The sequence below is a fragment of the Micropterus salmoides genome, unplaced genomic scaffold (assembly GCF_014851395.1).
Source record: "Micropterus salmoides isolate LMB-PRFRI ecotype aquatic unplaced genomic scaffold, ASM1485139v1 Ms_hic_scaffold_19, whole genome shotgun sequence".
NCBI classification, from domain to species: Eukaryota; Metazoa; Chordata; class Actinopteri; order Centrarchiformes; family Centrarchidae; genus Micropterus; species Micropterus salmoides.
Window position 1 is genome coordinate 18,258,043 of NW_024041039.1, and position 27,989 is coordinate 18,286,031.

Sequence of the window (27,989 nt, forward strand, 5' to 3'; positions counted from 1 at the left end):
ACATTTTTAAACAGGAAAAAGTAGTTTATTTCAATATACATCGCATTTAAAACTATATAACATTATTTGTTTGTTGAATATTTCACACAGCTCTTATCATGGAAATGTTACAAAATAAAAACAAAGCTTTGAAACAATAATAGTATATCCTGCCCTTTAATTACTGCATGATTCCTTGTATTTTACATAAAAGTAATTATAGCTTCATTCACTGTTTTTGTTCTTTATAAAAGAAAAAAAACATACCATTTCAATGTGAGTTTATAAGCTCTTTGACAAAAATAAGATTCAATGAGAGTGAGTGAATTTGATTATGTAATGCCTGAGAAACTGCTTTATGTCAGAGCAGAATGGACATTATGTGATATTTCATTGATGTCACTCAAAGGTCCAGATTTGTAGATTGGCCTCTTCAGACCATTCAGATCTACAAACTGTAATACATAATGAGCATGGAAGTTACTCATCACAACGGATGCAGATTCAAGAGCAGAAAGGAAGTCAGGTGCAAATTATGTCCATCTGCGAACAAAATATCTGTTTCTATCTGACAGTGCCACCAGAGCCGAAGACGGAACTAATTTAGTGTAAACCCCAATCAAACTTCTCTCTTCAGAAATGGCCTATAACTACAATTTAAATACCAAAGGGTTGTCTTTTAAAATGTGCAGAATCATTGCACTAGTCACAATATTGCACTATATTGAGTGTGAAGAAGAGAAATCAATAGGCAAAAATCGGCCTTTAGTCTGTAGGCCAGCACCTGAGAAGGCCTCTGGTTCAGAACAAATTGTACACAACATAGTGATGAGAGCACTGAGCGAAAAGAGGTCAACTCTCCACTAGGTGGCCTTCAAGACCTGACGTTGATGACTAAGGAATCCCTTTTATCCATCTCAGTGAGCAGCAGAGGCCCCAGAGAAAAACTTAACATGCCACGGTGCAACTGTAAAAGCAAGGGGCACAGCCCATTGCCATCAAAAGGTGAACATCAAACTTGTCAGAACCTGGACCCCATTTCACAAAGTGATACAGAATTACACATTCATTAAAAGCATGAAAAGGAATCTCAATATAAAAGCTGTCTGTTTTTCATTTTTGCTTTACTCGGTGTGGTAGCCTGGTGCAAATTTTTTTCCACTCCCCATATAAATAGCAACCGTTTACTGAAGACATTGTAGTGTAGCTATTACCAGAATTATCCTTATTTACATGGTTATCATGACTTACATTCTTTTGAGTAATCCGAGTCCCGTGGGAGCTCTGGCACAAATGTAGGAAGCTCTCAAAAGCATAGGAAAATATGTCACAAGTCCTCTCATTTACACTAAAAGCAACAAAACTAACAAGGTGGCCTGTTCTGATTGTGTGCTGCAAACTGCTACAGAGGATTGTTGCACAATGCCAGATCAAAATCTGTTATTGCCTGTTTATCCCCTCTCCCTTTTGCACATCCATAGTCATACAGGCATTTGTGAATCATTTGTGTGTGTTGGCTGGGCACTGAAATCAAACCCTTTGGTTCCGTGTGATACACCAGTCTCTCATAAGCAACAGAAACAGGTCAAATCATCACTCATCGCTGTGTGTCTCGTCTCTCTGCTAGGTCATCTGAAATGACCTTACTCTCAAGCCTTGCTTAGTAGGTACGATGACAACCATTAAGTTTACCAGAGCCGTGCAGCATTTGCTTTGTACACAGCCGTGGATCTGTCCGTTGCATATGCTCTTGTTGTGGCGGACTGTGTGCTCTCAGCAATGACCTGGGGTTAGATGCCAGCCTTTTCGCTGTAGAAGGGCGTGACATGAAACATGTAGCAGTGTGTGCAAACCCTGACAGGCTTCATCTGGCCGTATCGGGGCAAAGGAGCAGAATGGGAGGAGCAGCGAGAGCAGAAGATCTGAAATAACACAGTAATGTATGAATTACTATCCATAGGACGACGACACACAATGAATGAGACTTCAGTTTGATCAACCACGCATTAAACTTCTGCCACCTGAGCTCCCTCAGACGGAGAGTCATTGTACCTTTCCACAGCTTCTACAGTGATGCTTCCTACGGATGACAGTGAAGGGAGCCTTGCAGGCAATGCAGGAGTTGCAGGCTTCATCGGGGACCCAGTCTGGAGGGTCTACACAGAGCCAACGAGAAACAGTTACCATCAGTACGTCCGCAGCAGAGAAAAGGAACAAGCTAAAATTTCAACCAAACTCTGAGTGGGTCTGCTTGTGGATTTACTGACCTTCGAACTGGCCTTCCCGGGCCTTGGCTGCCAATTCCGATGAGGAAATGGTCTCCTGACAGAGAGCGCAGTCCTCCAGCACTGCACTACGCAGAACAGGACCTGCTGGACACCATAGAAGAAGAAACTAAAACCGGTGTAGTGTGATTGATTGTTGTTATTATTGTCATTACTGTTGATTCTGGACAGGTTAGAGACAATATAGTGCAGCTGAGGCAGGTGAAAAGACATTCCAGTAATTAAGATGTGATATATGATATAACAGTATGGATGACTTTTTCAAAAAGTTTTTTGTTACATATTTTATTTGGAAAAAAGCAGGGCTGAACCACTGATTACATGAATTTAGCTCGGGGTCAAACACTGATTTTTTAAAAAGCAGATTATTTTCTATGATCAGCATTTTATTCAGATTTATCAAGTAGTGAAACCTGCAATAGCTGATTTTGGCCCTTGAAGACAGCAAAATGAAGTTGAGAACACAATAGTGACATACAGTATCATCACCTTTTAAGTTCATATGGCGAACTTAGGAAATGGTTGCTCATTAACACATCTAGCAGTTACAGAGCAACATTATTATTCCCCTGGAGTCGTGGTTATGGTCACCTGATGAATGAAAGTCTAATATTCATTCTCTTTTTGGTCTCTACCAACTCTGGTTCTTTAGCTGCTAAATATTCCAGTATGTTCACTAGCTTGTCACTGACTGTGTCTCTCTGCATTTGGTGCTGAGCAGTTAGTGTAAAAAAAGATTTGGAGCTTTTTTGCAGAAAACAGCAGTCTAGCGCAGCTGAAAACTGTGCTATGAGAGCAGTGAGAGTGAACCAAAAGAGTAAAGTTGTGGTTGGCCAGCTAAACTCACTATATAGCTCCATAAAGCAGGGGCAAGCTGCATATTTAGGTAGTAATTCTCTGTATGCTCATCACTAAGAGCGCTCCCTTTCACTTTGTCATTTGATACATTAAAAGTATCAATTACAGCCGCTTTAACAATGACAATTAACATAAAATTTACAGACAAATATTAAATCTGTACATGCAGATTTAATATTTTTGAGCAATATGTCCAATGAAATTTGTGTAGAGTATGCGGGCCAATAAAAACACTCGCACTAAGGCAGATTTGAATTCTGTCTGTATCATATCAATAAGGGAAAGACATGTTCCTCACCTTTCTTTTGCTTATCGTTGTCTCCCTGCTCACACTTGGTTGCCATGACTTCAAACAGAGTCTTGAGGATGCTGCGAAGGTCACTAGCATAGTTGGTCTGCAGCTGATCAGCAACACCTGCATCATACCAGTACACACATAATGGATGTCAGCACGAGAGAGACGAAGAGATGGCAGGAGGTCAATGTAGAGTGTGACAGCTTTTACCTGATATACAGACAAAGAGACGGTGGATGAGGTCGCTGCTGCTGTGGAAGCGTGATCGGATTTTGTTCCTGGCAGCCATCTTGGCTACTTGCAGGGCCAGCTGGATCTCCTGATTGTCCAGGTCCTCTGACGTCCCCGAGCTGGAGGTCAGACTGCTGACAGGGCTGGAGGGAGCGAACAGGGACAGGACAAGTTCATTATTATTTCTTTCTTCAAATACAAGTTACACATTCAATTCACATTTCATCCATAATAGTTTTAATCTTTAAATTAAAAATGGCAAATGAAGCAAATAAAATGAAGGTTGAAAAGAAAACAAATCCACTTCTTATACACACTACAAAATGGCCAGGTATTTGCTGTTACCATTGAATATACTGGACATCAATACTCCAACATCTGTCTAATTAAACATACAGTCAGGGAGTAATGCAGTCACCTGCAGCCCATACGGGAAGGAGTGACTGACACTTCTGACATATAATTATTGAATGCGAACAAAGGACGGCATAAAGACTGGAAATTAATGAAATGAAACAATCTTTTTTATCTATCTTGCAAGGACTTTATAGTTACTACCAGAGTGGGGGCGGGAAAAAAACACAACCATATGACAGTGACACATGCTTTCATGAGTGATTAGTTACCTGGGAGTGTATGCACTGCTTGACAGACTACATGTGGTGACCGACACACTCTCAAAGTCACTACCTGACACAGAGCTGAGGGGGGAGTTCTGAAAACTAAAAACAACCAAATACATAAAATACAGTACAGAACAAACACAATGGTAAAATAAATACACAGGTATAGAATTAAGGCAACTTGCAGAAGTGCAGAATGAGAAACAAAGGATGAAAGCAACAGAATAATTCAAAATATATGAAAATATGGTAAAAGTAAAACAAATATCTATGTTGATGTAAGACTGTGTTGAGGTTGTATGTCCCCCAGAGACAATAGATTTCTCTGATATAAACCAAAAGGCTAGTAAAATCACTCATAATAATCGCAGCGCACCTGGAGCTCCTCCTGCTGTCCTCTTTGGTGTCCCTCTTTAAGTCTTTAGATCCTGGCTTGTCCTTATCCATCTCCTTGTCCCTCTGACTGCCTCCACTGGCCTGCTGCCTGTTTTCTGTCCCCAGCTGGTGGCTGCACAGAGAAGGTCCATCCCCGCAGTCCGGAGCGTTATCCCCCTGCCCTGGAGCCACCACCAGGCACTTCTCACAGAGCTGGGAGTTTGAATCCTCTTCCAGGGTCTCTGCAGAGCAGCGGGAAGAAGGGGGAGTCAACCGGGCGAGCTCGTCCTTACTGTGAGGCTCATGACCTCGCGGGGGTAGCCGGCAAGCAGAAGACTGGATAACAGTACTGGGTGCTACGGTCTTACAGTGTTTGTCCAATCCCAGGGAGAGGCCTAACCCGAGTCCACTGGTCTCTGTGGTGATGGCATCCTCGTGGCCATCCTCACAGCTCCCACAGCAGACACACGAGTTGAGCAAGCAGTGAGTGGCCACCAGGGGGCCGCAGGGCTCAATCTCAGAGGGAGCGGGCCGCGGCAGCAGCAGCTTGTCCACGGCCAACTCCGTCAAGCTGGGTGAGCGAGGGTTGAAGATGACCGTGGCAGACAGCTTCATCCCACCCATGCGGTGGGCGATGACCTCAGCTGTTTCAGACGCTGTCCCCTCCAAACCCATCTCCCACCCGTTGGTGTAAGGCAGAGGTTCAGAGCCAGGAGCAGCAGTGCAAGGAGGACGCTTTGCATTAGGACAGTGTGTGTTCTGGCTGCGTGGTTGCGGGCATGGCTGTTCTGACTGGGCCTCAGAGTACCAGCCGTTCCTGGTAGAGTCTGGCCGTGGTCCCGGCTTGCGCTGCACAGGACGAGCAGACTGTGGTGCTTTGGAAGGAGAGCCGACACAACTACAGGCCTCTCTTGAGACGCTGGTGATGCTGTCTCCTGCTGCGTCCAGGTCATCCATAAGAAATACCCGGTCCTCCTCGTCTACATAGATGCCTGTCCTTCCCCGGCCCACCAGGTGCCTACGGGGAGAGGCCTCAGTGCTAGAAGCCCCACTGGAGCCTCCTGCCCCTCCTCTGTGGGGATGGTGTGCCGGGGACTGACCCTGGCTGGGAGGTGACAGCAGGGTGGACATCTCGTCGCCCACGCGGTACACCATCATGTGGAGCTGCTCCAGTTCCTCCTCATCGTACTGCATGGAGCAGGCCAACTCAGCCTCCTCTGCCTCCTCACACAGCAGGCCCTGATCCTCCTCCCCCCTCTCGGTTTCCACCTCCTCCCAGCCCTTTTCCACTTCCGTTGGTTCCTCCTCCTGGCTGGGACCAACAAATAGAGACAGATTATCCTGCTCCCCCTCCCCCTTGGAGATGTCATTAATGGGGTCGTAAGATGAATGATTCTCTTCGACTGGAGCGGGTGAGCTGTTTGTGGCCAGCCCCTGTTCTGTGGACAACTCCCCGTCTTGAGAGATACACAGGTTCCTCTCCAGCGTAATCAACTCCTCCTCAGTCAGGGTCTGCAGCAGGTCTCTGCAAAAACATCGTTGTAACATCATAATAGCAAACATAATTTACAAAGATAAAAAGATATTTCTCTAATATATTCAAAGACTGTACCTGATTTTCTTCAATAAAGTGCGAAAAGGCCGGAAGAGCTCAGACATGTCCTCTGATTTTCGGTCCAGGTTGAGAGGTCCCTCTGAATACACAACCAGCCCACTAAAAACATACATTTAAAATTCAGCAAGAGAACAGGAGAGAATAGAAAACAAAAAAAGTGGGCGGAAGAATGGAGAGGACATGCAACACTTACCACACAATGGCCAGTCTGGGAATTGTAAACATCAGTGCGGGTTCATAGTCATCGATCATGTCTTGTGTGAGATAGCCCAGCGTCAGGGCCCTGAGACATTAGCACAGAGGAAAACACAAAAAAAGTACCACATTATCTCCATATATTATTTAGATTCTGATAAATTCCAGATGAAGTCAGCAGTGCTCTATAGGCTGTAAAATCTTTATGAATGTTTTTTCTTCTCTCACCTCTCCACAGTCTCACAGAAAAGCACAATCACATCCTGCTGAACATAGTATTCTTTGGGAGACTTGACAGGCACCATGGCTGACACATAACTGGCAATGGAAGTAAAAGAAGACATTTACGGCTTTGTTAAATGTTATTGGCAAAGTTGAACCAAATAATCCTTGAAAGGATGACAAATGTGGATTAGTCTTGTAGCTACAATTGCCATTCATGTCTGGTCCTTCAATTACCTGAGCTCAAACTCAGCAAAAAGGCTGTCGAAATGTCGCAATGCATCCTTCATGCGGTCCGTGTACAAGTTAAGGTCTCTCAGGGCCTGGTCTCTGGTGATGTTGCGTACCTCCTCCAAGCTGCGAGTAAGGTCCTTAGCCAGGGGTCTCATTGCTATACTCTCTATCTCCCTGTTCATGATGATGGAACCGGCAGCCAAACACTGCACAGGAACACATACATCATAAATTACCTTGCCTTGTACAGGAGATTAAACTGAGAAAATTATGATTAAGAAATTCCACAATTGCAACCATGAACTATGGTATATTTATGCACGTGTGTAGGACTTGAGCAAGGTTGTTTTCCTCTATAATTATGCTGAAGGGAATATACTACCTCAGCTCCAAACCACAGCTGCCCTGCCAAGTTGTCATGACGAATCTCCTCGGGGAACTTGACACAGAAGTCTCTGTTGGCCCGGTCGTTGGGGATACATTCATCCATGATCTGATTGATAATGTTCAACACATTGTCCTGCAGATGAGCACAAGAGGGACAGAAAACAAAATTGAGCAAACTAGCTGGAGGGACAAACTTGAGTGAGTAGAAATCTGTTCCTGAAAAACAATTTCCTCAGTGTTTCCTTTGATCAACTAATTCTGGTTAATAATCCAAGCTTCACCTCTTTCATAAGGCCACTGTGTTGCAGTGTTTAAAGACCATTGATTAGGAAGTGAATGAAAACAATTTGACAAGCACATGAGACCATTAGGGCTCTCGCAGCTACATTCTCCTTCAATAAAAACACTAAACTAAAAGCCCATAATTCCAGCAGTGAAAATGCAGTGTCACACAGCAAGAGCTAATCAAGAGCTTATGTGCCGCTGGCATGTACAGCAGCCATAACAATGACTTACAATGAGCCTTTCACTCAACCGCAGCTGCACTGTGCACTGTAATCTTGTCAGGCACAGCACTGCGTCTTTCTCTGCTCGCCCTGAGGAGAAAGATTAAAAAGCTTTGAGAAGGAGAGCTTAACCACTGGTTTGTTTGTTTGTTTGTTTGTTTGTTTGTTTGTGTGTGTGTGTGTGTGTGTGTGTGTGTGTGTGTGTGTGTGTGTGTGTGTGTGTGTGTGTGTGTGTGTCTTGACCACACCTGAGTACCACCTCACTGTCTGCGAGCATCTCCCAACAGGGGACACTGGTTATAACCTTCACTACTGTTGGGTTCAAATCACCCAGAGGTAGTGACTCTGGCCTGTTCCAGCTCTCTCTCTCTTCACTGTCTACCTCTGACCCTTTCTCCTCCTCTGTCTCTTGTGTATTGCCATCTAAATCTTTTTCCATCTCACACACACACTCGCTCACCTGTTCCAGCAGGCCACACTGTAAGAACAGCCGTGCCAACATAGCAGCAGGCCAGCAACCCCCACAGAGTCCCATGAATAAGAGCTGATAGCTGCAGTGGAAGGTTCAAGAGCAAATTTTGGCTTGAGTGCACTTGCCTTCTATTCTTGGGGCATCATGCTGCTTAATTCATTCTCCAAAACCCTTGAGCAGGGGCGCCACTGAAAAGACTCCTCTCTGAAGTGTAGTGAATTTGCCGCTAAACATTTTCACTTTCAACTGGTATGGTGAGAAGATCAGAGACTAATTTTTAGATATGGATACATCCTAACAAGAGCAAGTGATTCCCAATTGCTGAAAAGTCTCAGCTTGACCAACTTGGGGTGATAGAAATTAATTTAAAAAACTGAAAGTAGAAGGAAAAAGGAATCAGAACAACAAAAAGAAGAAAAACAAGGTGACAGATTGGCAAAAGGGAAGGACGCAGGGGAAAGAGGCAGAACAGTCGGGAATCGAGTGATGACCTTATTAAGTGGTTCTCCCCTGTGCGCTGTGGCGGTGGAGGGAGGCTAAGGCACAACGGGCCAGCTGACGACCTCCCTCCACCACCTCCAGCTCTCTCAGCATGATGCGGCATGGCAGCCATCACTCATGCACAGCATCACCTTCTAAGCTCCTCTCAGCCCTGACCACATAAAGACCTGCAAGAATGACTGGTATACAAAACCACATACAATAACCTACAGTACATTCAGAGCTTAAGATTCCCAGTTTGTATTTCATTCAGCAGTTTTTGCATAGAGTAAAGAGTATCTTTAAGTCTCTTACCAAAGAAGCCACTCCTGTAAACATTTACTAATAACCCACATGACACACACAGCTCAGTCCAAACAAAGTCTACTTATCTCATCTTATCAGCAAAACCACTTGATGTAAGAATCCAACCAAGAAATGTTTAGTAAGGCAACAGTCATATCACCACGCCTGTATCCAGAATGGGGTGATAATGGTGTTGTCAACTTTTAGCTTTCAGGTCAAACCATGGTCCAACCGGGGGATTGTATGAATGAAAAGAATCTACAATAAACATAAGAATTCATGGCTCAGAGTCAAATCCAAGTTGGGGGTTCATTTTAAGCCTTAAACCGACAACTGTGGTTTTGTCCCCCATCACTGCCACTGAAGCACATTAGGGAGGGATCTCTTAATGGCCAGTATGAAAAGGAGGAACAATTACAAGCAAAACCTGTTTAAATGTTCATTTGGGCAGCTGACTACTAGAAAAATTGTGAACCTATTCTTTCACTTTATTCCAGCTTTACTCCACTTAAGGGCTATTTTCATGTATTATTTATGATGAATGAATGAAATATCAATGCTAATTCAAATAGACTGAAATGTATCCTTAGTGAAATGAAAGGCACAGAAAGATGACTGCCGGTTTCTCCGTGCTGACCTGACAAGAGCGGAACTGGTTGACCAGCAGGGTACATCTCTGAGGGTCCTTTCTGCCGTCGAGGCCGTCCAGCTCAGTGGCCACCTGATTCAGCTCTTCATCAGCATAGTAGAACTGGGCTAGGAGCTGAGGGTCCGTCCTCTTCACAGAAACAAAGAGACACAAGGAGGTCATTTTCAATACTGGTAACGCTGTTTATGAGAAACAACACAGCCAAAGAAATGCACAGAAATTTCAAAACAACACAAAAATCTAAACATAAATTACTGTGATGACTAGGCTTGAAAATAATCTAACCCCATCTCAACGGCTGTGTCCAAAATCCCCACTCATTCACCCCCTATGTAGGGAGTTGTATGTAGAGCACTATATAGTGAGCTCACTTGCATTATTAAAACAACACTTTCGGACACTACTCCGATCGCTTTTCAAAATGCATTCTGGGATACACTGAGTGGACTATATAGGCTATAATAATTATCACTATACATTCGGACAGCACTACAAAATGGCGAGCTCACTATATAGTCAGTAGCGGGTGATTTCGGACACAGCCAACGTTTTGTGTGACTGAGTGTGTGCTCTGGTCATTCATTGACTGTGTTATTTGTTAACATCTTATACCACAACGTACATTAGTCTGCACTAGGGCTGCAGTTGCAGTTGATTATTTTCATCATCGATTAGTCTGTCAATAATGTACTTGCTGAGTTGTTGGTCTAAAAAATGTCAGACGATGGTGAAAAATGCCCATCACAGTCTCCTAAAGCCCAGGTGACGTCTTCAAATATAACAGCCCAAGACCCAAAGATATTCCTTTTACTAGCATAAAGGCTACACACACATTTGGAAAGCTGAAACCAGAGAATTAAAAAATGGAGCTCTAGTTTGCAGAATATTCACTCTCAAAAAACTTGACTGATTTATTTTCTGCACTCTGACTTCTTCAAGAGACACGTAGCCTCAGCCAGACAGAATCTGTTCTCATTTCAGGTCTTTCTAAAAAGCTGAAATATAATATTGGGGTTCTCTGTATCAATTACTATTCTGATTCTGATTAACAAAGAAATATTACTATTTTTCATGTCCTCTGAGTCTCAGTCATAGACACACTACGCTTCATTAAAGCTACAGTTGTTGAACTTTAACTCTGCCAATGTCCACTGATTACCAAACATTTTGAGGCAAGCCCTCAAATGTAAAGTATCTCAGAATACCTTTGATCTATTGAATGGTACTTCCATCACAGCAAAGCCCTGTTGTAACAAAATGTTGACTGTCAACTGGTTCTTAATACAAATATCAGAGAGCCAACAGCCCGTGAAATCATGTGACCAACGCTACATCTCAATACAACACAATATTTACAGAGGTAACAACTGAATATCAAAGTAAACAAGACTTTTATTTGACTCTAAATATTGCACAGGCCAGGCCAGAATAACTTGGAAGTCTAGAGACAATCAGGGGATGACCGGGACAGAATCTCACGTCCTGTTTAATTGTGAGAGATATGAATAAATTCCCCAGTGTTCAAAACTTGCTTGTTAATCTCATAAGGTGTGTTAATTATTCAGCTGCAAAATGTAGTAAGTGATGTCATGCATGGAGAAAATCTAGCGAAACTACAGACAGAGGAATATCACTCTGCTCTATTTTGACAATTAGGTCAACTTGTTGTTCAGGGGAAGGACCCCTGCTCATTCATTACAGTAGTTTCCATGTGTAGTACTTGGGGGGAATTTAGATGTACACGGTTTACAGCTCTACATGAGTCAAATACAGTGTCGGCATGGATAGCTGCAGTCTCCAGAAAGCCAGTTTGTGCTTGGTGGTTTTCTAACTGTGGGCAAGTCAACACATGAATTACGTATTATGTACAGCAAGTCTCCTCATTACAGCAACACCGTGCAACCAGAGCACTTTGGTGTTAAAAGGTGGAGTATTTAAGGCATCAGAGTTTCACCAACTCCAATTGCACATACCCTACAGTGAATCTAATTCTTTTAGTCACATTCTGCTTTGGGGATATAAACCCTAATCTCCTGCAAATAAACCACGAAACTGAGAGACAAAGAGATAGAGGGAGGCAGAGGGAGCAGTCAAGTCAAGGCAATACAGCACAAACGTGAAAGCAGCACAATATAGCAACATGCTGCCGATATGTAGGTATCAGGTAAATAGGGCATTGTAAACGCCAGTTTAACAACAGATTGTTCTCCCAAGTGCAAAGGTATTATGGTGATTTATGGCAAACACAAGACTCGGAGTTATACGATTTCACATTCATTCATAAACAAAATTTCAACAAGTATGAAAAAGTGAATGATAGAAAATGGCATTATTCTGACATGAGGAGTTAAAGGTTAATATAGTGTGAAATCTCCTCATAAGAATAGGTGTAATTAGAGAGCCTGGCCATGGTAAAGGATTTATGTCATTATCTCCCACCATGCTGTGTGTGTGTGTGTGTGTGTGTGTGAGTGTGTGAGTGTGTGGGGGGGGAGACAGAACAGCACAGCACTCTGCTGCTGGATGAAGCGCACCTACTGCCAAAACACACAAGGTAGGGAAGAGACACCGACCCACAAAATGCTTAAATAAAACACAAGAACTGATCATTTGGATTGCTTAGACCGAGCTAGAATGAAATAATAACTGCAATAAAAATTTTACAAGACAATAAAAAATATTTTATTTTAAATCACGAACACCATCAAACGCTGCATGCACTCATGCACACACATCCTGGGTCGGGCTCACGTTGATCAAAAGGTTAATGGTTTCTAAAATAACGACCACATGCCAACGTGCATCATCGCAAACCACATGGACCCAATGACGGTACAGGAGCTTAAAAGGACCGCATGACTGCGCGGACTGGAAGATGGGAGAGCAAAACCGGTAAACAGGCTCGTTTGCCTGCCGTGCATTGCCTCTCTGGAAGTGTTTTTCATGAAGTCACACTGAATGCTGGTATTTACCGAAACCTCTCACAGGACCTTTTCCCTTAAGTTTGCAGTGCTTCCTGTTGCGTGATGTTCTCCCCGTGGGCCCTCGCTTCTCTCTGAATATGATACATGGTGCCGTTCCCTCACTCGCTCTCATTAATAATGAAACAAACAGCAAGGAGAAAACACAGAGATATAACCTACAGCTGGGATACTTGCGCATTATTACTGTGAGGGGGAAAACATATTTGAAACATCTAAAAGGTTATTTGGAGGACTGAGATATGGAGAGGGCAATATTTTGACAATTTCAAATATTTCTGACCTTTTTGTCAGTCAAATTTATTTAAACAACTTATTATGGCCCTTTAATGTGTCATTCTCAGAGCTACAGTAGTGCGAGTTACAGTACAACAGTACTGGATTAGAGTAGATCAGCATTTCTGTTCTTGCTCAAAGACACTCCAGTAGAGCAGATATTTGCTGACATAAAACCCAGTTTGTCCCACAGGGCAAAATCAATAATACTCCTGCACATTTAATTCATGTGTGTGAATTTTTATGTCTCTGCCATGTCATGTTTCCTGAATAAATTGGCTGAGCATTGCAGAAAAGACATCTAATCCAAACTACAACAGGCAACTCTGAATCTGTATTACAGCAGCAAGTGTTTCGCACTCATCTTAAGTGTTGTTTCTTAACAAGGTCACATACATGTTCTTTATAAATAATCTGTGAAGAATGGGAATAGACAGCCAGTACTATAGCAAAACTAAAAATAATCATCAGAGAGAAGACTGTAAATGGTTTTATTCATCACTGCGTTGACATTACTTCAATGGAAATACATTTCAGTGGGTTTCTCTGAATGTGTAGGCTAATGGGAAGCAAAAAAACCCACCATGAGGTATTTCTCTTTACATCCAAATACAGTGAGAAAGGCAATGATATCACCAGTCAGGAGTCACATGTGACCGAACTTTTACACGACAATGAGTGAGTCTATGATACAAATGTCAGGATGACCAAACAGGAAACAGGAGTGGGAGACAGTGAAAGACCGTTTTCTAGCAAAGGCACAGCACACAGACTGGTGCCATTCATTTGGAGATTTCTGATGCATATAGGCCAACGCTGATGGAGGAAGAAAAGAAGTGTTTGAGACAGACACCATCCTATAGCCTCCTCCTGCTGCATTCCTCACACAAGAGGGAACATTCCTGCAGCGTTGCATCATGGGGGGAAAAGTCAAAGGCAGGCAATGTTCATTTTTAGACAGGCAGCAATACTTGAGCTGCTTGCTCTCAAGTATTGTTTACAAGTTTGGTGTACCACGGGATAATCATTTATCAAATATTAGGTAAAAAAGGTATGAGTCAGAACTGACAAGCAAACAAATGATTGTATGTCATATCTTTTAACTACTACTACACCCCCATTACACCAGTGTAAGAGCCAAGAGCCGGTCACAACAACTATTCATAAGATCAACATTAGCCTTGTTATATTGACACAAACTACATCTTACGTAGAAATTAGTTGTTACTAAAGCCCCTTTTCCACTGCATAGTACCAGCTCGACTTGGCTCGAGTCGCCCCGACTCGCCTTTGTTTGGTTTTCCATTGTGGAAAAGTTGTACCTTTTTTTCGTATCACCGCCATCGAGGTTCCGCGTGAGCTGAGGCGATACCAATGGTGCTTTCAGACCATAATAGTGTTGTGTCGTTCAATGAATGTTTCGTTCATAAGACCTAATCGTGTATATGACTCGGGAGGAACAGGTTGTCTCAGTGAGTGATTCGTTCATTTTCCGGCATGCATGAAGGTTCTTGGACGTTCACTCGTCACACGGCAGCTGCATGGGCTCCGTCAGCACAGGAAACAGAATTGATTAGTTCACGACTCTCAACTGTGGGTCTCTAGGTCTGAGTCGTTCATTTGTCACGTGACAGCTACTGTGAAGCAGGAATGAACAACTCGTTCACCACTCACATGGGTCCTCCTCAGTCTTTCGTTCATTCTGCAGACTGAGTGATGAGAGGCAGGTCGGGTGTCAGGTAACAGTCACTAGACTGACATTATATAGCTATTTTGTTAATTATGTGACATTTTATAAAGCATAATGTTATTAAAGCGCAGTGATGTTGTGCTAAGTTATAGTTTTAACACAGCCGTACTGTAACTTTAGTCCTGCTAGTGTTTAACATTACAGCTAACAGCTGATGAGAGTTGTTCTGGGTCCGCTCCACTTCAGAGCCCTGACAGGGTTCTACTGGGAGCCGAATTACCTCAGAGGTAGTCTCCCCTCCAAAACAAACAGACCCGGTCATTAAATCATTAAAACGCAGCCACGTAGCAACGTTAGCATTAGCTGTGACTACACCCAAACAACCATGTCTTCCTAACCATAACCAAGTACTCTTGGTGCCTAAACCCAACAAAACTGCAACCGCTTCACATCGTCAACAAAGCCTCTGGCGCTTAACTTGCCATTTGGGTCAAAGAATCTGATAGGTCACAGATTCTGCTGTTACACCAGCTGACAGCTGCAAAACTTGGGCTAGAGGAGCAGGGAGCAGCGCTCCAGCTTTTGGATAAATAAACACCCGTAGTCGGACTGGATTATGCTCTGACAACTACGCCATTTGCTTGAGGGAGGAGTAAACCGCTTTTATTAAATTAGCTTTTTACTTTAGTTTTTGGGATTACAATGTTGATTTATCTTCACTCGAGCTACTCAGCAGCTAGATTCCGTGCACATCCGGCTCCAGTGTTGTTAGCGTTGTTTGGCACTACTTCATATTTATATAAAAACCGGACAAAACTGGACATTGCCGGGAGAAAAGAAAGCAAGGAGGTTGAACTACCTGGTGAGTTCAGAAAACATGTGTATTTAACTTCATTCCAGCTATCATTGTACTTTACTGTGACCAAGTTAGCATAGCATAGCCCGGATCAATCCGAACTCCATTCAGAAAACATTTTAGAAGTTGATGACAGACCTGGCAAAGCATGAATCATATTGTAGTTATTTCGGCATCAGTTTGATTCGTTTATTGCTATTTAATCACAGCAAAATGAGTTTGGGTTCATACAGCTGTAGTAATGGCGAGTTGTGTTTATTCGCGTCATCACTTTGTATGTGAATACTCCAGGGATGTCCAGCGATAAAACCCCCGCGAGGAAAGCGTTGCGTGGATTAAATTCGCGTTTGGTCTGAATAGAGAGCCTAGTCACTCACTTCCGCTTCCGGCTCATGGGACCTTATTTCGGAAAAAATATGTACAATATTTTTCCGAAATAAGGTCCCATGGTGGTCCACTGCAGCAACAACTAAACAAACAAGGAAAACACAGCTGTAAGGTTTTCATATAGGTTGAAACGTTTTACCTTAAATATAGAGAAAGCTGTATGTGGATCGCTGGTGTATGTGTCGCATTGAATATTACGTCGCGGCAGTTGTGTGTGGCGTCGCTATGACGACCAGCTACATTGAGGGGTACTATATCTGGGTACTATCTGCAATGGAAAACGGAGCTAACTAACTAACGTTAGTTAAGTTAGCATATTCAGATATTTCCCACTCATTATAAACTGTATTAATATAACTAACTCTTAACAAGTATGTCTCCATGTATACAAATCTAAATAAAACTACGTCATTCCTAAATTTATAGGAGTTTAATATATTGTTTTGCCTTCTAAAACAGCTATAGTTATACTGTACAGCTTATAATGCTACAGCGACTTCCTGTTAACATAGTTGATTGCTTTTGAAAGAACAGCAATACATACATTTCCTAGCAGCCTATTTACACATTACAAAAGTCTACTAACTAGCTTCTTAACAGCTGGTGCAACCAAATCCTGGGTCAAGGCAAAACTCAAAGTTGTAATGCTTCTTTAACATATAGTAAGAGGAGCAGTCTGAGAGATGAGGCTATACAAGTCATAAAATACAGATTTATCCTTTTGTTGGAAATTCAAATCCGAAGCATTGAATGGTAATATTTACCTTGTTATATGGACTATGAGTAAGTGATGATGCCAGGCAAAAAGACAAGCTGTCAGTTTCCATCTTCTTACATAACATAGGTTGACACAGAGTAAAGTACTGGACTTGACATTTACTTAACAAGTATACAGTACGAAAAGATGCGGAAAAGATGACAACTAAAAAGCTGAGTTGTTTTTTTTTATAAACCTCCAGATTCAGAAAAATAAATACAAGTTGACAAAAAAGGGGGGGAAAAACCTCACAAGTAACAACCAAATTAAGAGGCTGAAAAACCTCACTTTTCTCTAATGGTATTAAAATTGTTTTTAAAAAAAGCATGTGTGAACATCTGGAAATCTGACTTCTGAACTTGCGAGTTGTGTCATTGCCACCAATGACACCTCTACCTTGAATAAGTGAGGAAATGATTCAGCAGATTCAGCTCGTCCCCTGTGGTGTACCACTCTCCTGTTATACTCCTGCTGTCAGTTGTCCTGACTGCCCTCTCTTTGAGATGACTCAAAAACTCTATCCACTGCAGCCACAAACCCATCATTTCAGACTATTAGGCTCCCACAACTTCATCCAGAGTGACAATTACTGTTAAGCCCCCTCAATCACATCATTTAACAATGACTCAGTGACATTTCTGTCCCTTTTGTTTAACGTTAAATCAAGAACAGGCGATGACAGTGTGACTCTTATTGGAACGTGTTACGGAGAGTTGCCTGCTGCTGTATGATCAAGCCAGCCTTTTCATTGAGCTGCTGCTTCGGGGCTTCATTTCTATTCAGACTGTGCGGATGATGGAGGCCGTCAGGGTAATGCTTCATGAACGTCCATAGCATCAGTGCGTGCACATTGAGCCCACTTAAGGGACTTATGAGAAATCTTGCCTCTGCCCTCCATACTCTATTCCAGGCTCAATTTGCTGCCTTCTGGCTGCCTTCCAAGGATGAGAGGCAAATATCGTAGGGGGGAAACCAGTTCACTCAGCTTCAACCAGTCAGTTGGCAGACTGGCAAAAAAGCAGCCGGATACATCACCTTATTTATTATTCAGAACTCAGCATAAAAGCCATTGTAAGAGCGAGCCAATCGTTTTGGTAACAAACAAGGAAACCATTATTTACATTAAGTTTGGCAGAATAAAAATTATCATCTTTCTAAGAATGCAGTGTTATACTGAAGTAGGTTCAGCTTTGTTGAGTCATTCCTTTCATGTTCAGCTTGCATCAGGAGTTTCTCTTCACCTCTGTGTTGTTTTCTGCAGCTACCGAGTTATTAATGACAACCTTTCAGGGATAAACTCCAACTGTCTTACAATCATTCTGGTCATATTTTAAGACGCTCTCAGATTTTCTATTAAATAAATGTGCAATTAAATCAATGTCACTAATCACAGACTGCTTAAGAGTATTTCTGTACTAACCACCTGAAAGTTGGCTCCACAGCAAACTAGAGACTTAACTCAGTTCATGGACTCAATATATTCAGAGTGGTCTGCCCATCTGGACTGATGGCATAATCTGTGTGCTTGTCTCCTCTCAGAGGGCTGCCCTAATCTGGCATTTGGACTAAGCAATGACCTGGGCATGCGCCCGGCACATGGTTTAGCATTACAGGCCTTGGAGACACTGGGGGGGTGTGGGTTGGCTACAAGGCGTGTCTAGGATCCCCTGATGGTATTGCAGTGACACGTGGGGACACCCCTCTTCCCAGCAACTGCAGGGAAGTTCTTATGCAAGAAATAATCTGGTTATACAATCCAGAATCTCCTGTTAAAATTGTGGCTAAAGAGGGGAACGTGAATTTTAGAAAATCCCCAACTTGACAGCATATGAGTCCTGAAGAGATTGGTGGTAATGCATGCCCCCAATCTTTGTATAAAAATACCAGGGGACAAAAAATACTGGCACACCTAACATTTAAGAATTTTACTGAACCAACTGAAACTCAAACAAACCCACTATCATGATTCCTCCATGCAATTTTGACCCACATGTCCTCTTCACTGTTGAGGATGTGCGTGACTCACCGTCAGTCTAATTCTGTCCACATACCTTTCATTGTTATAAACAGTGACGGCATTGCCCAGGCTGTCCCAAATTACATACAGCAATAGTACGTGTATGTGTGTGCAAACACACATCTTTGATGGCTGTCTGTGGAGATTAAATATATGTCAACTAGGACTGCACAATATCGGAAAATTATGTATTGCCATATGAAAAAAATACAGCAATTTTCACCAGATGACTGAGTGGTTTACAAAAGTTGCTTTTCTTTTTGCAAATAAATCTACAGTTTCAGTGTTTTTCTTCTGTTCCTCACTTATTTTCAAGTTGTTGTCTACAACTGATGGGGCGGGGCCTATTTTGGCTGTTTGATAAACTGATCAAGAACAATATTGTGATTGCTGGTTCGCTGTGCATGCAAAGCCTGCTTGTCTCACTAGCAGTAAACTCTGTGTATCCAAGAATCCTTAAATCCGACTGGTGATGGCACATAGATAAGATGCTTGCCTTTGGTGTGGGAGACCTGGGTTCAATTCCCACTGTGAGACATCCACCATTGTGTCCCTGAGCAAGACACTTAACCCCTAGTTGCTCCAGAGGCGTGCGACCTCTGAGATGTATAGCAATTGTAAGTCGCTTTGGATAAAAGCGTCAGCTAAATGAATAAATGTGGTGTGATGTTACATCAGACAGACTTTTTTTGTAGATTAGTCGTGGAAAATGAGAACCATGCAAGTTGTCCTTTTGTATCAAACAGCAGAGAAGTTGAGGTGGTTGACTTATTTAGACTTGCTTGACATTGCTGTGTTCTGCGATGTGACTATTGCGCATGAGCACATTGCGATGACGATGCTGAAACGACAACAGCCCTTATGTCAACATGCCTGTGCAACTGGGATTGCTCCACTGACATCTCAACATAAAACCAGAGTAGCAAAATAAGTAGTTATAAATACATAAATAAACAAAAAGTAGCAGTCATCTGCTTGCATCTTTCCACTTTTCCAAATTGCCTTTTTTTTGCATGGCAGTACTTTTGTCATTCATATCATCTTTCCCTCATTATGTTTTAGCAAATTTAACAAAATACTGTATATCACTATCTGGCAAATCCTCTTTCACAGCATAACAAGTGTGACAGTAAGAGCTGCATCCTTTCATTCCATTCAGTCCCTTTTATAGATGTTGCTTCCATCCTCAAGTCAGACATTACTGATTTTACTTTTGTTTCTTCATGCTGGCACATGAAAACTACAGGGTGAGACGTATTTTAATATTTATCAACTGAAAACATACAGTTTTCTATTAAAATATCAGTTAAATTATCAATGTTGATCAAAAATCTTGTTTCAACTTGTCAATTCTTCAGGATTTCTCATCATCCCAGCCCTAAAATCCAGTAAGGAGAAACACCAGAGCTGCTAAAGAGCGACATCCTCTCATCTTATCTCCTGCCAACTTTAACCAAGGCCAAAATCTAATCCTAAAAATACAGGCCTACTGTTCTCCTCTCTCTCCCATTCTCCCCTGCTGCTAAGACAGAGCCCAGAGAAGGAGGGGTGGCATTTCATTTTCTGGCTTTTCCTAGAACAGCTAGACTGATAATGTAGACAAAGGGCGCCTTCAGTGCATGCTTCATGTTTCATCAGTGACAACAGAAAAGAGGAATTTAAAATCATGACTATCTGATTCTCTGCAGTAGCTTTAAATCTCACTCTTCTTCCACAGCTATTTTCTTTCAATCATCGCTTCCCCACACCTTGGACTGTGGGCCCGGATTCCCTAATCGTACAATGAATTTAAAAAGGCCTTCAATCGCCTGGCCTGTCTCGATCTGTACTAGGGTCAGCTCTCTAAATCCCGGCAGCTGACACCAAATCAATTACCACGTGGCTGGTGGGTAAGCAGAATGGGACATGCACAACAAACTCCAGAAACCGAGGCTAAGTATGAAGACTTGCTGGCCACTGCTCAGCAGTTTGCTGTGCCATCGACTCCGTGCCAACTGTGCAGAACCAACTCTGCAAAGACAAGACCCTAATTGCTTTGCCTGCTCTCTGTTTTCTGCTTGCATATTAGCAATATTCACAAACAAACCAGGGTAGTGATAAACAACTAAAGGATAAACAAGAGGGTGAGATAAATCAGCAGAACCTGCTACAGCAATAAAAAAAGTATTTGTCTGTAATTTTCGATTTGTGTTACATTTGTCCCTTACATATCACTTGGTGGAAAGTGCCTAAATATTGAAGAGAATAACATCTAATTCATATGGTACAAACGGAGGTAATTAGGGCTCCAACTAGCGACTATTTTTATCATCGATTGATCTGCCGATTATTTTCTCGATTAGCCGATTGACCTAGAAAATGTCAGAAAATTGTACAAATGCCCATCGCAATTTCCTTAAGCCCCAGGTGATGTCATCAAATAGCTTGTTTTGTCCATTCAACAGTCCAACAAAGTCTAAGAAAAGCAGCAAATCATCACATTTTAGAAGCTGGAATGGGGAATTTGGCAATTTTGCTTGAAAAAGTATTAAGTGACTATCAAAATCACTGCAGATTATTTTTCTGGACTTATCGATTAACAGACTATTTGTTGCAGCAGCTAAATTAATGGGTATCCACTTAAAGCAGAGTGAGTTTGACGATTATTTTCTCGCTTAATAGTTTGATCTCTAAACTATCAAATGTCAAAATAGTGAAAAATCACAATTTCATTGAACCCAAGGTGATGTCTTCAAATTACAAATTTTGTCCAAACAATAGACTAAAATCCAAATATATTCTATTTTAAATTATATAAAACAGAGAAAAGTGCCATATTTTCCACATATAAGAAGCTAGAACCAGACCGTTTGTGGCCTTTTTGGCTTATTTGACGATTACACAATTATCAAAATTGTTTCAAATTAATTTTCAGCTCTAGCCCATAGGTCCTTGGTACGTTGATTGTTTGCTACACGATGAACAAATTATCTGAGAACAAAGATCTCAACTTCAAATGTCTTTAAATTCATAATCATGTTCATGGGTATCAACTGAAAGAGGAGCATGGACCCAATACTAAGAGCCACATACAGTTCATTTCATACAAAATGTACTTTTCTTAGCCTGGAAGGTTACTGAAAATGTGTTTTTTTATTAGACATACAGTATATAGCTAGTACTGCGGTTTTAACCATGTGTCAGTGCCACCTCTTGACAGATAAATATTTCCTCTCAAAATCAAACTCAACTGATGAGTAGGGCCCACACAGCTGGCAACAGAAGCAAAACTGGCCGGATGATAAGTAAAAATGTGTTGCTTTGTTGAGACCATCAGCTGTCAACATGTTGGGTTTTTGTTCTGACAGTAGACACACATCTCTAAAGCATCTTTTATGGTGGCATGACAATGATTTACGGCCATGGTATATACGTGCATGCCTTGACGTGTTTCATTAACATCACAGCATTGTTCTAGATATAAATAATAATAATAATAATTCTTAAATCATTAAATATATCTATGGGTTAAACTTGTATTTAAACCTGAAATGATTTTCCTAACAACAATTTATTGGTAAATTAATCTTTTAAGTCATTTTTTAAACATTAATGCCAAAACCTCATTGGTTCTAGCTTATCAAATGTAAATATTTGCTGGTTTTCTTAGTCTTCTAGGATAGCATCTGGCATTTGGACTGCACTTTTCACCATTTTATGACATGATTATGACAGAATACATGATTATTTCATTAATCAAGAAAATAACCAGCAGCATGTTTGATAAAGAAAATTATTATTATCTTACATATTGTCTTAGTTTATGGCTATAATGTTTCTAGGCATTTTCTTTTCACTGAAATCTAAAACGAAGATGTAATTTTTCCAAGTTCTTAAGAATCAGTGATCTGTCAGCTGTTGGATGACCTTATCAAAGCATGACATTAGCATTACATTATGTTCATACACTTGCCAAGGGCTGACACTGTCACACTGATATCTGTTTGACATTTCGATAAGGAGGAGAAAGTCGGCTACCCACGCACTAAACTGTCCGGTGGAGAGAGGGGGGAACGAAAGGCAAATTAGTGGCATCCTGTAGATGGAGTTGAGTGCACCCGGCCTGGTGCGAGCTGTGAGCCCGTCACACTGACAGATGAGGTGGTGTGGAGTTGAAGGTCAGCTCCTGAATGCCTGATGGAATAACAACCAAGAGAGGAACACAGGCTAGAGAGAAGTCTACAAGTTTAGCCTCCTGACATCTCTCTTGTTCGCCATGAGTCACTCTGCAAGTTTGCCGCTGATGGACAAGAGGTGAGGAGACAGTGGCCATTTTGATAGCGCGGAAACCTGAGCCAGGTCTCATCTTTGTTTGGGACTGTGAAGATGTGTGATGGAGCAGATTTTTATTAATACTGTCCCCCTGATTTCACCCTCTCTAAAGCCTCTCCACCTATCTAAAACCTGTATCTGAATGTACAAAGTTCAATGAGCAGTCAGATAAAAAGACACAAAATACCTATATATTCTGGGAAAAAGAGGTTAACCATTCACACAAAACTAGCTAAACCAGTTCAAAGACCTAGAAGGAACATGAAGAATCTATTTACAGAACTATAGCCTTACTTTAGGTGAGTTCACTACTACAGACTCTCCCCCACAGCCTTACAGACGACCAAGACAATCCATTCTCACACATTCATCTCTTTCTGGAAGTTGGCCCTTTGATGGCAGAGTCAAGCAGTATAGACCGGTACATTATGTATACACTGGGAAGAGATTGTGTAGCAGGGGCAAAAGAAAGTCCTCCTCAGTGGGACTTATCTGGGAGGTAAAGAGCAGCTCGGGAAATATCAATAGCTCTGCTTCAGTCAAGGGAACATGCTGATTCAACAGTCTTGCATCTCCGGGAGACCATAGTTCAATAATAAATGGCTTACTGTTGATGCAAGATGACAATACTATGCGGTGTTCAACTATAAATGCCAGAAAATGTGGGTTGGGCACAAATTTTAATTATCACAGAAATATTTTCTCTCCGGGGAAAAGACAAACTACTTTGTAGCTTAGCTGCTGTTACGTAGCAGGAGCATAAAGTGATCTGAACCCTCCTTTCATTAATGTTGTCTTTTCATATTGACCAGCATAATTACCGAGGGTTTTTGCACTTTTCCCTTCACCCCCTGGAGGCAGAACTGGTCATTTAAAACCCACAGACGTGTAATTGTATTAAATCGTACCATGGCCGTGATTTGGCAGAAAAGGCACTGATGTAATAGCTCAGCACTTCAAAGTCAGTAGTCATTCACGAATATGACAATACTCTGGTGAACCCCAACACTTAGGCCTAACCCCAACAATGGACCACAAAAATGCTGCGACAGCAAATAGGGTTAGACAGAGAAAAGAGGAATGACGCAGGCACGTTTATGCGGTAAAGAGCAGGTGGATAATATATAATCACAGGCATGTTATTTTATCTCTGTCTGACATTGCTCTCACTCCAATTACTATTATTGTTTGATATGGAAACACAGTTGTCTTCTACTACCAGACAGACTGACTTATAAACGTATACGGACATTTAGAAATACACGTTTACAAACCTTTCAAAGTAAAGCAAAAGTGTGATTTTATATGCCAAGAAACGTAGAACTGCACCACGGTCACAAACTTTTTAAAGAGGCTATTTGCAATATTTCTTCCTCAATTTATAACTTCTAATTTCTAAAAATCTGCTTTTAAGACTCAAAATCTACAGCAGTTATGATGCAAAGTCAACCTTTAATGTGCTGTTATTATGCCAATATACTGAAAGGACGGCATGCATTATACACACTAAAATGTTATTCAGGTCTGTCGACTTGCTCTGGACTTGTGTGCATGCACTAGGGAAGAAAACTTTAGCCTCTTTATCAAAAGTCAAGATTATTTTAATTCCATGTTTTTATATAAATGCTCTGCAGTGGATAATAATAAAATTTTTGTACCCAGAGGAGGCTGTATTAGCATACTGTGTAGTACAGTTCATTTCGCAAAGTATTTTTCAATGGAATATATTACATCTAAAGCTCAGAATTCTTTATTAGTAGACGAATCAGGAGTTTCTCATGTGTGCAAATCATCACATTAAGTATAGCAGCAATATCTCCTCCTAAAACCTAAATGTTAACAACAATTCCTTTCCTGGAGAAATATTCACATTTATTCATCCTAAAAAGTGCTGCAGTTGGCATTTATAAAAGTGCTCATTTAACAAGGCGACCAAGCCTTCAATACATCCTCTGCTGTGTCAGGCATGTTTCCACACTGAGCTTGATTTAAAGAATAACCACACATCTGTTATAGCTCGCTCTAAAAGTGATGTTTTTGCCTACAAATGGCGTATCCTAGGACCAAGTAGCAGCTGATTTGATGTGTTTTGACTTTAACAAGGGCTGGGGGATATGACAATAAAATTTTTTAAATCAATCGATATTGATAATTACTGCCATAAATGCCGAAACATTATTTATTTTAAGCTTAAAGGCAGATTTGGGCTCCAGAGTCAAAGTTGAAGAAACCATACAGTCAATTGTGGTTTTAAACTATTGTCAGAACATGACAAATACTTGCCAAACGGTGGATCACTTAACAAATCTAAGGTAAAACATTTACAAGAATTATAATGATAAAAATCTTTTTTCAACAAATATGCATGAGCAAATTAAGTACAATCTTTTTTCAGTCCTTCTTCCTTAACAAAATAAATATCTTAATAGAAAAGTGTTCATTTGTTATTTAAATTAATGAAATCGAACATTTAATTAACATTTGTTATCTTTATATTGAGGAAAATTGTTTCGGAATAATTATTGTTATTGTTTTATTGCCCAGCCCTAGTTTTAACAACAGCTTATCCAATTTGTGGTGCTGTCTACAATCCACAAACAAATAAAACCCATCCAAATGCTTCAGAGCTGAAACAATTGGAGAAAAATAACTACCAACTATTTTGATCATCAATTAGTCATTTTTTAACATTTTACCTAGTTCTGCTGCCCAGTGCTGCTTCTCTTTGTCTTATGTGCAAGTAAAAAAGTAAATATCTTTGGACTTTGGACTATTAGTCAGACAAAACAGGTAATGTGAACTCATCAACTTGGGCTTCAGAAATTTTGATAGCCATTTCCTTTACAATTTTCTGACATTTAAATACACCAAATGATTAATCAGTTAATTAAGAAAATAACCAGCAGATGGATCTTTCATGAAAATAATTCGTTGCAGCCCTAAAATGCAAATTAAGTTTTTATTTTCTTTCCTATTTTACAGGATATATTTCTTATTTTGTTAAAAGATTATGACAGTATTGTGATTAAAATTACTACCATTTTAATTATTATTTTATCACTATTACTAGAACTGCTGTTCTTGTTGTTATTAAGGTTTTACAGAGAATTTGTGACTATAATACCAAAACAAAAGCACTTCAACAATACCAAACATTAATGGCAATGTCAGCTGAAGGCAACCGTGAGTCAGTGTAATTAAGTGTACACTGACCGGCTGTAACATTGTTAGTCCTGATTAGAGGTTAAATAACAACAACAAAGGGATATCTGCTGGTTAAAACAGTGTAACATCAGGAACACAGGCTAACGTTAGCAGATGTGTGGCAGTGTATGAACTCATCAGGCTAGCCAGCCACACTGGTCGGCTGTGCTGCTAGCTATCTCCAAAGCTATGTATTAAAATTGACTGACTGCGGAGCTGACACAGCGTGTGAAGCCAGGATAACCTACCTTGGGCTTGTACAGCCACTTTCGAAAGCGATTCATCGTTACCTCGCCACCTTCCTTTGTCACCAACCCCTCCTCTCCTCTGCTGTACCTGTGTGTCTGACAGTCCGTTGGCTGCTAAGCTAGCTAGCGCTGGTTTCCAAAACAGAAAATGTACAAATCACAATGTAACGCTATGGTAAGTTGTCCCAAACGTTACAATACAGCTATGAAATCATACAAAGGAGATATTCGAAAACAACGACTTGTTTCCATCTTCGCTGAATACCGAGGTTGGCTGCCCGTCTCCCCCACCCGGCCACTTCCAAAGTCCCGACGATACAGACAAGCGGAGCACCGACGGCTCTGCTGTTCTCTGGCGCTACTCGACGACACTCACGTTGACAACATTCACCTCCCACTTTCCCAGGAAATGATACCTTCAAGTGCTGCTGTCAAACACCGAGCTCACAACCGCGTTTGGGCGCATTTCTGAACAAGCCAGACAATATAGCCTAAGTGACAGGTGACATTTATTTTTATTTTCATTTACATATAGAAAAACTCGAGAAAATAATTATAATTATTTAGATTTTGTATTTATTTTTCGATTTATATATTTCTTTATATTATTATTATTTCTATTCCGTCATGCCCTGATGTGCAATGTGAGCAACTGTGACACAACAATTTCCCCTCTGGGACAATAAGGTAGCCTAGGCCTATTTCTGATTCTGATTCTGTTTCTGATTCTGACTTCTAATAATGATATCAGTTATGGGTTTTCCACAAAGAAGTGTGATTAACCTATTTTAAAACTCTTAAAATTACTTCTACTTTATATGCAAACCATGTATGCTGCATACTGGACCATGATTGGCTTCCAGGCTAGTTGTGATCTCACAACATCATGCTTTTATGTACACATCCTATTCAGATTTGAGGTCAGCACAAAGAAACTTTCCCCTTTCTCAAATACATGTGAATACAGCTGTCTTGTCTGAAACTCTGCACATCATTCTGCACACCAGGGGAAACAGGAGTTGTTAAAACAGGTCCTCTTGCTTGTTCTGGAGGATTCAGTCTTATCAAACAGTCTTCATCAGCAGAGTTGACAGCTGATGAAACTGAAGCTGTTTAAACTAACTAAGACTTCTTATCCATGTTATCCTAATATGCTACTAGAGCTTGACAGTTCATTCTTACAACTCATTCTTCGATTGACAATTCACTGCTAAGACCTGCACTGTAAGACTTAAAATATTCAGGATTCTTCAAAACAAATTTTGTGACCACAGACTGACAACACAATAACTTTGTTTACATGCTCATAGAAATCGTCTTATGTTAATCAGATTATAGGAGGAAATCAGATGATGCATTGTGAGACTATTTAACCTCACTTTGCATGTGATTTATTTAGTGGTAATCAGCTTTTTCCGCCACAAAACCCTCAAAACCCTGATGTGAAGTTAGTCACTTTTCCCTATAACAACTATTTGTGACAACCACGCATAGGCCTTCATGTGGTTATAATTATCATCACGTATTTCCTTGCTGCATTGATCACGGTG

The 27,989-nt window shown here is 41.1% G+C and overlaps 1 protein-coding gene across 3 annotated transcripts; it reads right to left on the reverse strand.

Annotated features, from left to right (window-relative positions):
- On the reverse strand, positions 1 to 26,802 carry zfyve28 (zinc finger, FYVE domain containing 28). 3 transcript variants are annotated; one of them, XM_038728543.1, is made up of 15 exons: positions 26,440 to 26,802; positions 9,701 to 9,841; positions 7,816 to 7,895; positions 7,295 to 7,432; positions 6,916 to 7,118; positions 6,685 to 6,774; positions 6,455 to 6,544; positions 6,259 to 6,360; positions 4,648 to 6,171; positions 4,275 to 4,370; positions 3,628 to 3,791; positions 3,421 to 3,537; positions 2,247 to 2,351; positions 2,032 to 2,135; positions 1 to 1,901 (listed from the first exon to the last, which is right to left on the reverse strand). In XM_038728543.1, exons 2-15 carry the CDS (start codon positions 9,735 to 9,737, stop codon positions 1,770 to 1,772), a joined length of 2,982 nt encoding a protein of 993 aa, XP_038584471.1. In that variant the 5' UTR covers positions 9,738 to 9,841; positions 26,440 to 26,802; the 3' UTR covers positions 1 to 1,769. The 3 variants fall into 3 exon arrangements, with proteins under 3 accessions (XP_038584471.1, XP_038584470.1, XP_038584469.1); XM_038728542.1 differs by lacking the exon at positions 7,816 to 7,895 and having other exon boundaries at positions 2,247 to 2,348; XM_038728541.1 differs by lacking the exon at positions 7,816 to 7,895.
- Between the last annotated feature and the right edge of the window lie 1,187 nt (positions 26,803 to 27,989).

What these genes read in the sequence shown, in the direction of transcription:
- zfyve28 (XM_038728541.1), bottom strand. Translation starts at nt 26,475, where the DNA reads ATGAATCGCTTTCGAAAGTGGCTGTACAAGCCCAAG. An exon ending in AGCAGTGCATACACTCCCAG is followed by an intron (nt 3,792 to 4,274) that starts GTAACTAATCAC and finishes CGCTCCCTCCAG; the next exon opens with CCCTGTCAGCAGTCTGACCT. An exon ending in ACTGTAGAAGCTGTGGAAAG is followed by an intron (nt 1,902 to 2,031) that starts GTACAATGACTC and finishes GTGTTATTTCAG; the next exon opens with ATCTTCTGCTCTCGCTGCTC.